This window comes from Pantherophis guttatus, chromosome 1, assembly GCF_059756535.1.
Source record: "Pantherophis guttatus breed Tessera chromosome 1, ASM5975653v1, whole genome shotgun sequence".
Lineage (NCBI taxonomy): Eukaryota > Metazoa > Chordata > Lepidosauria > Squamata > Colubridae > Pantherophis > Pantherophis guttatus.
The window spans coordinates 47,571,571-47,585,097 of NC_142063.1; the positions used below are offsets into that span (position 1 = coordinate 47,571,571).

The following is a 13,527-nucleotide window of genomic DNA, read 5'->3' on the forward strand; positions in this document are numbered from 1 at the left end:
TTCCAAATAAATAACTTTCAGAGCTGGAGTTGGGCAGCAGAGTAGTGGCCCTTTTTCATCAATAGATAGTTCTACTGGTTGTTCTTTGCACTCTGTTGGTGATAGAATAATGTTTCCTAGCCCTGATTATAGTCAGCATCGAGTGTGAGCATGTGAGATTAGTGCCGCCACGTGTTTATTGGACCCGTGTCCCTCCTGGTTGGTACTGGCCTCCCGGGAGGTTACACGAAGCTGGCTCCAGGGGGTTATAAGTGCTTCTTTGAGTGAGGGTGTCTTTCCCGCCGCCTTGAAAGAGGCCCCTCCTCAAGAAGCCTTCCCTGGACCCGGCTGAATTGGCTAACTACCGTCCGGTCTCCAACCTTCGTTTTGTGGCGAAGGTTGTTGACAGTGTGGTGGCACGACAGCTTCCCCGGCACCTGGATGAAGCTATCTATCTGGACCCGTACCAGTCGGCCTTCAGGCAGGGGTACAGCACAGAAACGGCATTGGTCACGTTGGTGGATGATCTCTGGAGGGCTCGGGACAGGGGTTGCTCCTCTGTCCTGGTCCTATTAGATCTCTCAGCGGCTTCTGATACCATCGACCATGGTATCATGCTGCAGAGGTTGAGGGGGTTAGGAATAGGGGGCACCGTTCTGCGGTGGTTCTCCTTCTTCTCCGACCGTTCACAGTTTGTGTTGGCAGGGGGGCAGAGGTCGACCTCGAGGTACCTCGCATGGGGAGTGCCGCAAGGGTCGGTCCTCTCGCCCCTTCTGTTCATTTATGTGAAGCCGCTGGGTGAGATCATCCGTGGTTTTGGGGTGAGAGTCCATCAGTATGCTGATGACACTCAGCTGTACATCTCCACCCCAGACCACCCCAACGATGCCCGTAATGTGATGTCTCGCTGCCTGGAGGCCGTGCGGGTCTGGATGGGGAGAAATAGGCTCAGACTCAACCCTTCCAAGACCAAGTGGCTGTGGCTTCCGGTGTCCCAATATAGTCAGCTGGTGCCATCGCTGACTATTGGGGGTGAATCTCTGCCCCCCACAGAGAGGGCTCGCAATCTGGGCGTCCTCCTGGATGCACAGCTTTCTTTAGAAGAGCATATGACGGCCGTGGCCAGGGGGGCTTTTTATCAGGTTCGCCTGATTCGCCAGTTGCAGCCCTTTCTGGACTGGGACACCTTGCGTACGGTCACTCACGCCCTTGTCACCTCCCGGCTGGACTATTGTAATGCTCTCTACATGGGGCTCCCCTTGAAGAGCACTCGGAGGCTCCACCTGGTCCAGAATGCAGCCACGTGGGTGGTTATGGGTGCAACCTGTTGTGCCCACGTGACACCCCTCCTGCACGAGCTGCACTGGCTCCCAGTGGTCTTCCGGGTGTGATTCAAGGTGTTGGTCACCACCTTTAAAGCGCTCCATGGCATAGGACCCGGGTACCTTTGAGACCGACTTCTGCCACCAACAGCCTCCCACTGGCCAGTTCGCTCCCATAGAGAGGGTCTCCTCAGGATGCCATCAGCCAAGTTATGTCGGTTGGCGACACCCAGCGGGAGGGCCTTCTCTGTGGGAGCCCCTGCCCTGTGGAATGAACTGCCCCTGGAAATGTGTAAGATCTCCGACCTCCGTGTATTTCGCTGTGCCCTCAAGACCCTGCTGTTCCGCCAAGCCGGGCTATCAATGGAATGATTTTTTTAAAATTGGGTGTTTTAAATTTTTGGGGTTTTAAATCTGAGCTGAAATTATGTAATAATTTTAATTATTTTTAACTGATGTTTGTCTTGTGTTTTTAATAGGCTGTACACCGCCCTGAGTCCTTCAGGAGAAGGGCGTTATAGAAATTTATTTATTTATTTATTTATTTATTTATTTATTTATTTATTTATTTATTTATTTATTTAAATCCATATATAATTTAGATTTAAGCTTTGTTTTGCCAAGCTGGGAAAGCATCTGGGATAATAAGACTGTGATATATTTCATGCATGAAATGGTTTTGCCACTTGTGTTTAAATCAATGTAGTTATAGTTTTGCTCATATTTTCAGTCTGCCTCTACTTATCCTCCCCCTCTGATGTTCTTTAAAACTATTATACTGCAATACTGCTGTTACTGAGTCATAACAATACATGCTTACTAATGCTTTTAATCACTGAGAAACTGTGGAGGTATGATAATTGGAATATGAAGAAAATCATGAAGGGAACATTCTGTTTGATGGATTATGACTTTGGTACAATTAAGCTAATTACATAAGGCAAATCCTCAATAGGATTCTCATTAGAAGTCTGCCAAAATATTTCTACCAGGTTTAGCGTTTTGACAGAAGGCTGCGATAATGTACATGATTGTAATGAAATTTAGGTTTAAACAGATATCAAATATGCATCCTTTTATAATTTAACAAGCTACTTGGGGTAAAAACAAATTAATGTAACTTTGCTCAATCATTTTGAGCAGTGGTGAAATGTAAAATTTGTTACTACTGGTTCTGTGGGCGTGGCTTGGTGTGTGTGTGTGTGTAATGTGACTGGGTGGGCGTGGCCAACTTTTTAACTTTTAAAAGCATTTTTTTGGCCGAAGAAAAAAATGCTTTTAAAAGCCTCTGACGATCAGGCAACTCAGCTGGGATCGTTAGAGGCTTTTAAAAGCATTTTTTTTCCCTACAAAGAGGTTGTAGAAAAAAAAATGCTTTTAAAAGCCTCTGATGATCCCAGCTGAGCCGCGCGATCATCAGAGACTTTTTTTTTACTTTTCAAAGCATTTGTTTGGTCAAAGAGGTTGTAGAAAAAATGCTTTTAAAAGTAAAAAAACAGCCTCTGATGATCGCGCAGATCAGCTGGGCATGGGCGGGGTGATGGTGGTGCAGGGATTTTTGCTACCGGTTCTCCGAACCACCCACCGCCATCACTACCGGATCGGGCGATCCGATCTGAACTGGGAGCATTTCACTCCTGTTTTTGAGCATATCTCACAAATTTGAAAAAAAAATATTTTCTTTCTTTTTTTTCTTTCTTTCTTTTTTTCTTCTGTAGGAAAAGCCATTTAGTAATCCAAGCTGGCTGCCAGTCTACATTCTTTAGTTCAACTTAGACTTCCTTCTTCATACCTATTGATGCTGCTCTATTTTGTTGTATCTTTAATTTCCTCTCTCAGTTTTCTTCTATTGAGTATTGAAACATTTTGCAGACAGATTTTAGAGTCTAAATTATAGCCTATGAATGGGAATATCTGGACTGATCACTTTGGACATATTGTTAAATGAGCAAATTTATTCTTCAAACATGTAGGAGTTTAGCTAAAACAAGGCTTCATAGGTTACACACATATGTACTATATTTAGGAATTATTTCTGTTGAACTTTGTAGAAGTTGAGTGACCTCTAACTTGTTCATACAGTATATACATAACATCAGTAGTGGGTTCCAGTTACCTTTGCTACTGGTCCAGAAATGGGAGCGTGCATGTGTGCGTGCTTGCTTTGTTGGAATGCGGCGCTTCTGCGCATGTTTAGAACCTTCTGCGTATGCACAGAGCATCCGTGATGACATCTGGGCAGGTGGGCAGAGCCTCCCGCCACCGCCACTACCGGTTTGCCCAACATAACATAACATCTTACAGAGAAAGGTCGATATTGATGTTAAGGCTGGAGCCATTTAAAAAATAAATTGGAAGAAGTAGTAGGACCCTGCACAAGCACAAGAATTTGGGGGGGGGAGGAAGTCACATGATTTAAAAAGTTGCATTAACTTTACTGAGTACATTCTTTAAAGTAGCACCATCTTTTCTTTAAGTGTATGGCAGACTGATAAAAGGCAAACTGCTTGGATGAAAAGCAAGTTTTGAGACACATGCACAGCTGTAATACATTTGTGCATGCTATATTTGTTATAGATAAAATCTCTCTTTGGGGTTAATCATTACGTGTAATTTAATTAGTGTTCTGCTATCTTGAATAGCAATTTTGAGGATCTAATAGTAATTACACTGAGTATGAAACCTGTGCTTGAACAATTGTTTTACTTCTTCCTAGGTCTGTCAGTAAGGAGTGTTTGTTGGCGAGGAGATCACATTCTAGTTGGAACACAGGACAGTGAAATTTTTGAAATTGTGGTGCATGAACGCAATAAGCCTTTTCTTATTATGCAAGGACACTGTGAAGGAGAGCTTTGGGCCCTGGCAGTTCATCCTACAAAACCATTAGCCGTAACTGGGAGTGATGATCGATCAGTTAGGTTAGCTTCATGGATTTCTAAAAAGATACAAGATTCTATAAAGTGTTATTTGAATTCTAAAATACAAACTAATTATATAAATCATTATACATTATACAGTTATTATACAAATTACTGCCCAGTAAAATTATTGCTTTATTGTAAAATCGGCTTTTGATGCCACAACGTGACTATTAAACCTTTTGGAACTGAATGCTCATAAAATAAGGTGAAATTTATGTCAGTGTTCCTATATTGTACATGTTTAACAGACTGAATCAGATATGGGCGTGTGCCATATATCTTCCTTTTCTTTCCAGTGGCTCACCCACGTTCATTCCTTATCAGGTTAATTCTTTGCATGAATTGTACCTGGTTGTGCATAACTTGTAAATGTATTATACAGCTGGCTCACTAGTAAGTGGAATAATTAGATAATTGCTACTTGACATGGCAGATAGATTTTCAATATGTGGTAATAATAGCATACCTTTTAATATAATTTTTATTGCTTTTAAATGAGAACAGAAAAGGAAAAAAGGAAAAGAAACAAAATATAGACACATACACTATCAAAAAGTATATAACAAGTGCTTAAGAATTAGCAAAAAAACCCCACCACAACAGAAAATTATAGTATGACAGCAAACAGTTGCAAGGACTAATGTTTTTAGAGCGGTAATAATAGTATACCTAATTTGAACTGAGTAAAAATTGATGTGCAGTCAGACATAGCAATTAGATAATAACCATACAGCCAGAGAGCTATGCACTACAGCAGGGATCCCCAACCCCGCAGTCTCGGCCACAGCCCATTCAGAATCAGGCCGCAGAAGTGGGCAAGTGCACACGCACACATGCGTGAAGCTACATTTGTGAAAGCAACGCACTTGTGAAACAATCCCTCTCCCGCCACCCCACTTCACCACTACCGCCACCTAAGCTGGTTGGGGATCACTGCACTTCAGTACTCAAATATATTTTGAGATGATGGGAATAAACTTTCAATATCAGTCTGATTTAGAAGACAAAGAAGAAAAATTATCTGCTTGTAAAGGGAAAATCAGTTCTGTTTTCTGCTGCAAAGGCAATAATATATTGTTTGCATGAAATACATTTCTTATAGAATATGGAGCCTTATAGATCATGCCCTAATTGCACGGTGTAACATGGAAGAACCCATTCGTTGTGCAGCTGTTAGCACTGATGGAATTCATCTTGCTCTTGGAATGAAAGATGGTTCTTTTACAGTACTTCGTGTTAGGTAGGTTATGCTTTTGGAGCTTTTAACATAAAATAAACTTTGCTTTCCCCAATGAATAGTAATTTTCTTAATCCCTGCTGGCTAGCTGCATGACATAAGTAGTACATCCTTTTTTTCCCCATTTGTACTCATTTTTAATGCAATTGCTTAAAATGCCCATACTGTATGTGCCACTGTGGAATGTAGAATGTATATATATATACCCAGAACCGAGTAGATGTGATTCTACTGAGCTGGAGCTACAAAAAACCTTGGTTATGTAGGGAAAACCTGGCTAGAAGAAACACACACACACACACACACACACACACACACACACACATTGCAGAAAGTTGTTTTCTGTAGTCTTGATTAGTAAGAATTTTATTTTATTTTTCTTCAAGATCATCACTTTTATACTTTAATCTGATTGTTTCATTTACTTTATTTTTAAACTATCCAGTAGTCAAAGATTTTAGGGTTATAGTAAGCATGTGTGCATACTGCACATGTGCACATGCATGCACACACATGTGAAGAAGTAATCCAGTTCAACAAAAGATATACAGTAAAACCAAATAAAATGCAAGATAAAAACACTATACAAACTAGGCAGCAGCAAGACAAATAATTAATATCTTAGGACAATATGAATTAATACACCGTTCATATATGATTAAAATACTATTAAACATCAGTCAAACCTTCGTGGGGAGGGCATTTCAAAAATACTCAGATCAGTAAGTATAGTTGTTTAGAATTCATGGCAGGCTTTTATATTTTTCTACTTAGGTGAAAGGCTTAATGAGTGTTTACTGTATATGGGGAATAAGGAACATAAGAACTGCTGTACTGGATCATGCACAACCTTTTAATCCAACTTTCTATGTTACACAAAGGCCAACTAGAAGTGTAAGGAAGCTCACAAAAGTGGATTGAAAGGTGATATAACTGCTTTCATTGTCACTTCATGAAAGCTAATACTTAAGGCATCCTGCTTATGATTTAGGAAATAACAAAAAACTATAAAAAATATCCCGGAAGTCAATGGCCATCTATTTCCACATTATTGCAGTACATAAATATATCCATGAGGTAACAGAGATTCAACAGAGATTAATCTTTTTAAATGTAGCTTTAATCAATATTATCTATTTTCTGTGTTACAGAGATATGACAGAAGTTGTTCACATTAAGGATAGGAAGGAAGCTATTCATGAATTAAAATATTCACCAGATGGAAATTTCCTTGCAGTTGGCTCCAATGACAGCTCTGTTGACATTTATGGTGTTATTCAACGATATAAAAAGGTTGGAGAATGTGTTGGATCCTCAAGTTTTATAACCCATATGGACTGGTCTTTAGACAGTAAATATTTGCAAACCAATGATGGTAGTGGAAAACGTCTTTTTTATAGAATGCCTGGTGAGATATTTTACTACTGTTATATAATCCAAGAGAAAAAGAAGTGAATTGTGTGTTGAGCTGCCTAATATGCCATATTTCTAGTGAAATATTCATAGGAACTGTAGTGATTATTGCTCTAACAACTCTCATCAAGCTTAACCCTATTTGAGAATAACAAATATAAAAGCATAAATCACTCAGTTTACTGGCTAACTTTATGATTAGCTGTGTTCAAAAAGTATGCTAAACTTTAAACATGTGTTAACAAAACAAAATTCCTGCACTTGAACTGAAACTCAAATAGGCTGGAGGTAGCATACATTTTGGAATACCTTAGACTACAATATTGCATAAGTATTTCTTGGGAATAAGTATATTGGCATATACTTCCAATTCAATTAATATTAAGCTTACACAGTTTTAGTTGTTCTTTCTTCCTGTTTAACAGTGTTTTTAATATTGTTAACTATCTTTAACAAATGTGCTATTTACTGTTTCTTCTTTCAGTGTTCTCTCTATAAAGAGAAAGAAGATCCTTTTCTCAGCCTGGTTAAAACTTCATTAAGACTCTTCATGTGAAATAAACCAATTCTGAAATTCAGAATTTACTTAAAAGTAATTATTTTTTTATAATTGACAAGCATCATTAAGTAGGTATCTTTTTCTGTTTAGGTGGAAAAGAAGTGATGAATAAAGAAGAGTTAAAGGGCATCCAGTGGGCTTCATGGACTTCAGTTTCAGGCCTTGAAGTTAACGGAATATGGCCTAAATATTCAGAGATCAATGATATAAATTCTGTTGATGCAAATTTTGTTGGTCAGGTTCTTGTTACAGCTGATGATTATGGAACAGTAAAACTCTTTCGGTATCCATGTATAAGAAAAGGTAACATTTTTTTGTAAAGTACTTCTAATGGAAATAAGTTTTATAAGGTAGTAAACCAAAGTTATGTCTTTTCAAGAGATCAGTTCTGACAAAAAGAAATATGGGCTGGTGGGAAGGAGATAGATAAGGCATTGTCACTTGTGTCAGCTGAAACACACACATCCATAAAAGATACAGGTTTCACAACGTGTTAGATCAGGGTGATACTCCTAAACATTGGATCCAGTTGGAGCTTAAAATAAATTCCCTTACAAGGCTCAGAGAGGTTTGGATGCAGCACAGACTCAATCAACCTAATGTAACCTTTGTGGCTCATTTACTAAGGAATTTAATTGTTAAACTAGCCACAGATTGATTGGAAATATGCAAATCTCTCTGATAATAGGTTGTATCATTTTTAGACTTCAGTATTTCTTGGGATTCTATAGTATTTATTCATTTAAGTTAATTGCCCACCCCCCAACTTCAGTGGATCATATTAAGACTTATATGCTTAAAATGAAAGAAAGAAAAAGAGACTGATTGTTAAGATTTATTCAAATTTAAAGAAACTAAAAGCCAATCCAAAAGTAATAATTCCGTTATAAGTCATGTAACCTTAATAAAGAGGGAAAAATATGTTCCTGATATAGAGACTAGTAATTCTTGTCACACAGTGATGAGCTTTCAGAGTGCCCAGAGTTTCATTTGCTAGTCTCAATTGTGATTGTTAAGTGAAAACTACCCTTACTGTGTTTTGTGGTCTTAAATATCTGGATTATTGCAATGCACTGTACATGGAGATGCCCTTGAAAAGTATTCACAAGCTTCAACATGTTGGATATTCGACACTTGTAATACCCCTACTGTGTGAGTTGCATTGGTTGTCTATTGTCTACTGTATTTCCAGGTGCAATTCATGGTGCTGGATATTGCCTTTAAAGCTCTTCATAGCTTGGTATGAGGTTACCTGAGACAATCTTATCTTTTCCCAGTTGTTTCTACCCATCTCATTCAGTCCAGTAGGTGGGCTTGTTACAGTCCCATCAATCCAGGAATGTTGGCTGGTGAGGACTAGGAGATATGTCCTCTCAGCCATAGACCTGACTTCTGGAACATTCTTTGTTTGTTTGTTTGGTTGGTTGATTGGTTGGTTTATTGATTGATTGCTATAGCTGCCCATCTCAGCAAATGACTCTGGATGGCTCACAATTAAAAAACATATATTACAATCTCCCTTCAGAGATCAGGATGAACTTGATCCTGCTGGCCTTTTGTAAGGCTATGAAGACCTGGTGATGTGTCCAGGCCTGGGGTCCCAAGTCTGTTAAGAACCCCGTTTGAGAAACACTGCATTAGATAAATTGTGTGATCTATACTTCAAAATGTAATGAACCTATATTTTTTTAATAGGGGCAAAGTTTAAGAAATACTTTGGTCATTCAGCACACGTGACAAATGTCAGGTGGTCACATGATTATCAATGGGTTATTTCTATTGGTGGAGCAGACCACTCTGTTTTCCAGTGGAAATTTATTCCTGAAAGAAAGTTGAAAGATGCTCTTCACATAGCACCGCAAGGTGAGGGAACATATACAATTTCAACAATGACATAATATTGCTAGTAATGATTTCAACATGAATTTCTTTTGAGATGGGCAATATTTCAGCTATTATTCATATCTTTTGAGGCTTTTTCCTCCCTAAATTTTGTTTTTTGCTATTTTCCATATTTGTGTAACATTGGTATTTATTTATCTAGACATTTCTTTTCTCCCCCTTCTATAGCTGACTAATAACAAAATATTTTAAAAGTCATATTAAATGCCAGGAATAGATTACAAAAATGAGTGTCATAATAAAATATTCCAGAACAGTATGGAACAATGATTGAAAATTTATTTCATAAATACTAGATATAGACTTCTAATTTTTAAAATCCAGTGAATTGGATTTCTGCAAGTGTTCTGGACTGTAATTTGCTCTTTTTTTTTTATTTCCCACCAGATTACATGATTCTTATTCCTGTCTTGGTTCTTGTTTTCTACCTTTAGGAAATACAGTTTATCCAGAAAAGATTGGCTATATAGCGGCACTATTACAATGAAATAAGTTTTAAACAATATCCTTGTAAAGACACTTTAATTGGCCTTTCTTATAAAACACAGGAGCAGTTCATTTTCATCTATTCAGTACAAGAAATTGCAATATTCTCATCATATTAATAGTCTAAAATGAGAAAAAGTAATAATCTAATGGGAATCTATTGATCAGAGGAATTTGGTTAACTACAATAAGAAGAAGTACCAGGATTGCCATCATTAAATAATTCAACCATGTGATGTTGAGTTTTGAAATCTCATCATTTAGTGATGGAAATTCTGGCCCCAGTTTCTGTTGTATTTTGAGGACTTTTATAATTGGTCCAGCTGGGTTGCAACTTAGTTCTGATGCTGACAGAAAATTTTGGTGACTTAACCATGGTCAACAGTATTGCCAAACATGTATAGATATTGATAACCATCAAGGGTGGGCTCTCCTTTTGTAATGAGAGTAGTAGTAAAGGGGAAATTTAGATCTGAGGTTATGTATTATTTATTACATTTAAACTTTCTCCCTCCTGCATGTTTACAAGCAGACATAAATTTACTACAGAAAAATAAGAGGGGGTGTGTATGTTATTCTTTGAAGAAATTCTTAACCCTGGAGAACAGTACAGTATCCCGGAATACTGGCCATCATCTTCTATCTTTTTTGAGTTAACAGCCATTTACTGTAGCTGCTTGTTTCCCAAGCTTTCATGTTTCTCTTATCTTACCCTTTTTTCTCTTGTGGAAAAGTTATGTTCATACTTTGAAGGCCCTCCATAGAATTTGCTTCTGTGGGAATATGTATACTTCTTGACTTGACTTTGATTTTACTATTTCAGTATTTTCTCTATATTTTATTTGTATTATAGAAAGCATGATTGACTCCAATAGTGAAGAATCAGATTCTGATCAATCTGATGTTCCAGAGCTGGACTCTGAAATTGAGCAAGAGACTCAGATCACTTATCGACGACAGGTATTATCTTATACATTAAGGAATGGGCTAGAAACTCCCTAGACTGATTCGGCTTGTCCTAATAATCCTGGCTGCATCTAAAATATTAATACCACAATTATGCTTGAGTTACTTTTCTGCCATGGAATCAACTGTCTGCCTGTTGATTCTGTATAGTCTGAAGAGGGAGGGGATGGAATATGGAAAAGAAGTTGATTTTGGAGATGTTGGGCACTAGACTTTCTTACTACCTACCTTATGTTAATAACCAAATGCCACCCAGCATGAGACATACAAAGCAAGATTCTGCTAAGTCATGAAAAAGGAAGAAGTGCCCAATTTAAACTATAGAAGGTATAAGAAGGAATAGCATTGTCATATTGGCAGAGGTTAATCAACTGCTTTAAATGGTTTTGTTATAGTATGCAATAAAAGTTCTTATCTAGCCATATCATATTGAGTGCCTATGAAGCGTCTTCCAAATTCAAGACAATTAAAGGTAGCCCCCTGAAATTATGTCCCCTGAAGTAGTGTATCACTGGATAAACTTTTTGCTATAATCACAAACGGATTTTTAAAAATAGAGAAATGCACTTGCTGCATACAGCTAGGTCATTCTTTAAACATATCCCATTTATTGACTTTTAAAAGTAATTTCAGCTCTTATCCCAAATATTTAATATTAACACTTCTTTATTTCTTTATTTTTTATCCCACCTTTATTACTTTTATAAATAATAACTCAGGCCATAGACATGTATAATGTTCCTTCCTCCTATTTTCCCCATAACAACCCTATGAGATGGGTTGGACTGAAAGAGTGATTGCCCCAATTGTCACCCAGTTGGTTTTCATGCCTAAAATGGAACTAGGATCATTCCACTAGTTCAAGATCTTCATTTTCAATTCTTGAGCAGATAGTTGTGGTTTGACCCTCCTATTATGTTTAATCTTAACCTCAGGGGTTTTTTTTTTTATGCTATTGACTTTCATTACTAGGGCTTGCAAACCATTTGCATATTCAGCTTTCACAGTAATTACTTATAATTTTTATTCTAATAATTTATTTAATCGGAATAGTTTTTTAACAATGTTGCAACTATGTTCAATATATTATGTTCATATAGAAAACTTCTACTCCTTAGAGTGATTGGTTTTTCAAATATGCACAGTGACAGAAAATCTTTGTATTTCTCTGCTAAGGTTTACAAAGAAGATCTACCTCAGCTTAAAGAGCAATGCAAAGAAAAACGAAAAACTGCAGCCTCAAAAAGAAGAGAGAAGGCTCCCATCAATAGTATAAGATTGCATTTTGTTCACGGGTGTGTAAATCTTTTCTTTTTTCCTTTCCTTTTCCCTTTTCTATTCTTTTCTTTCTTTTCTTTCCTAAAAGGAAATGATACATATTATGTATTTATTCAGATTTAGACTCTCAAGGATGAATTCTACAGCTGGCTGTTCTATTTTGTTTTTAATTAAAAGCAACCTCGTGGGTTTATTTCAAATGGAATTATACTACTGGGAGAAAATATTGTTTTTCCAGAGTATAATTTCTCAGATTTCCTCTGTACATTTCTTGCAATACATACCCAATATAACAATATGAAGAAGGAAGCTTGTATAGGCAAATGTACTCTGTTTGCATGTTTCTTCTACAAAACAATAGTTTTTCTGTTTTAAATTCATGAGTTATTGTTAAAAACAGGTCAAGATAGTGAATGTTGTCCTAATAGTTAATGGGAAGTAGGTTTAAGTTGAAAGCAGTAATTTAGATAACCTTTTTAAACAGGGCAAACAGTTCAAAGGGAAATTACTGATATAACTTAGTTTGATTTGTTATTCTATGAGACATACCCAATTTGGCATGTAGGAGTAGGGGCGCAATGATTCAGCAGTTAAGGATGCTGAGCTTGTCAGCTGAAGAGCTGACACAGTAGTGGTTTCCACCTACCTTCACTACCGGTTCGGAACTGTGAGCGCACGCACATGGTGCTTCTGCGCATGCGCAGAGTGTACATGATGACGTCCAGGTGGGTGGGTGGAGCTTCCCACCACCGCCACTACAGGGCAAACTGGTAGAAACCCACCACAGAGCTGACAGCCCTAGTTCGAGACCTGATCTCTGCGCCACGGAGTGAGCTCCCTCTACTTGCCCTAGCTCCTGCACATCTAGTAGTTTGAAAGCATGCAGATATGAATAGATTAATAGGTACCACTTCGGTGGGAAGGTAACAGCATTCCATGCTCCTTTGGCAGGCTACATGACCATGGAAATTGTCTTTGAACAATGCTCCAAAGAAACAGAGATGAGTACCGGATTGATAGGGAAACCTTTAGCTTTTTATATATAGGAGTGTTCATCCACTTGGAGAATGGATAAGCCAGGAAAAATGTGTGATAAAACAGAAAGAAATATGGTCAAGAATGAATGATAGATAAATGAAAGAGAAATTATTAGACCACATACAAAAAATGCAGTGTTATGAAAAAAGAAAGAACAGTTTGAGGGGAAGAGGAAAACTGGGAAAGCTGTGTTTAGATGAAGTTGATGAGAGCTTCAAAAAGTTCCTTCAGCTCCCTCGGGGTCATCGAGTACATCCGGGGTTTGGGTAGCCGAGCCCCGGGTTTCAGTTCTATTCCACAATCCGTGTCCCGGTGCGGTGGTAACATATTACATTCCTCCTCACTAGAAACCTGGGCACGGTCGCTATATACTTGGGGGTATCTGTGATCGGCAGGGCCGGATTTTCCTATAGGCTAACTAGGCTT

At 38.1% G+C, this 13,527-nt stretch overlaps 1 protein-coding gene across 5 annotated transcripts in view; it reads left to right on the forward strand.

Annotated features, from left to right (window-relative positions):
- Positions 1-13,527, forward strand: part of EML5 (EMAP like 5) — a 103,356-nt gene that overhangs the window by 27,157 nt on the left and 62,672 nt on the right. For all 5 annotated transcript variants that reach the window (XM_034418293.2, XM_060687350.2, XM_060687349.2 and 2 more), the window contains exons 7-13: positions 4,018-4,219; positions 5,325-5,462; positions 6,611-6,867; positions 7,522-7,734; positions 9,127-9,294; positions 10,673-10,779; positions 11,962-12,080. In XM_034418293.2, the coding sequence (XP_034274184.2) occupies positions 4,018-4,219; positions 5,325-5,462; positions 6,611-6,867; positions 7,522-7,734; positions 9,127-9,294; positions 10,673-10,779; positions 11,962-12,080 (1,204 nt within the window). The remainder of the gene's footprint in view (positions 1-4,017; positions 4,220-5,324; positions 5,463-6,610; positions 6,868-7,521; positions 7,735-9,126; positions 9,295-10,672; positions 10,780-11,961; positions 12,081-13,527) is intronic.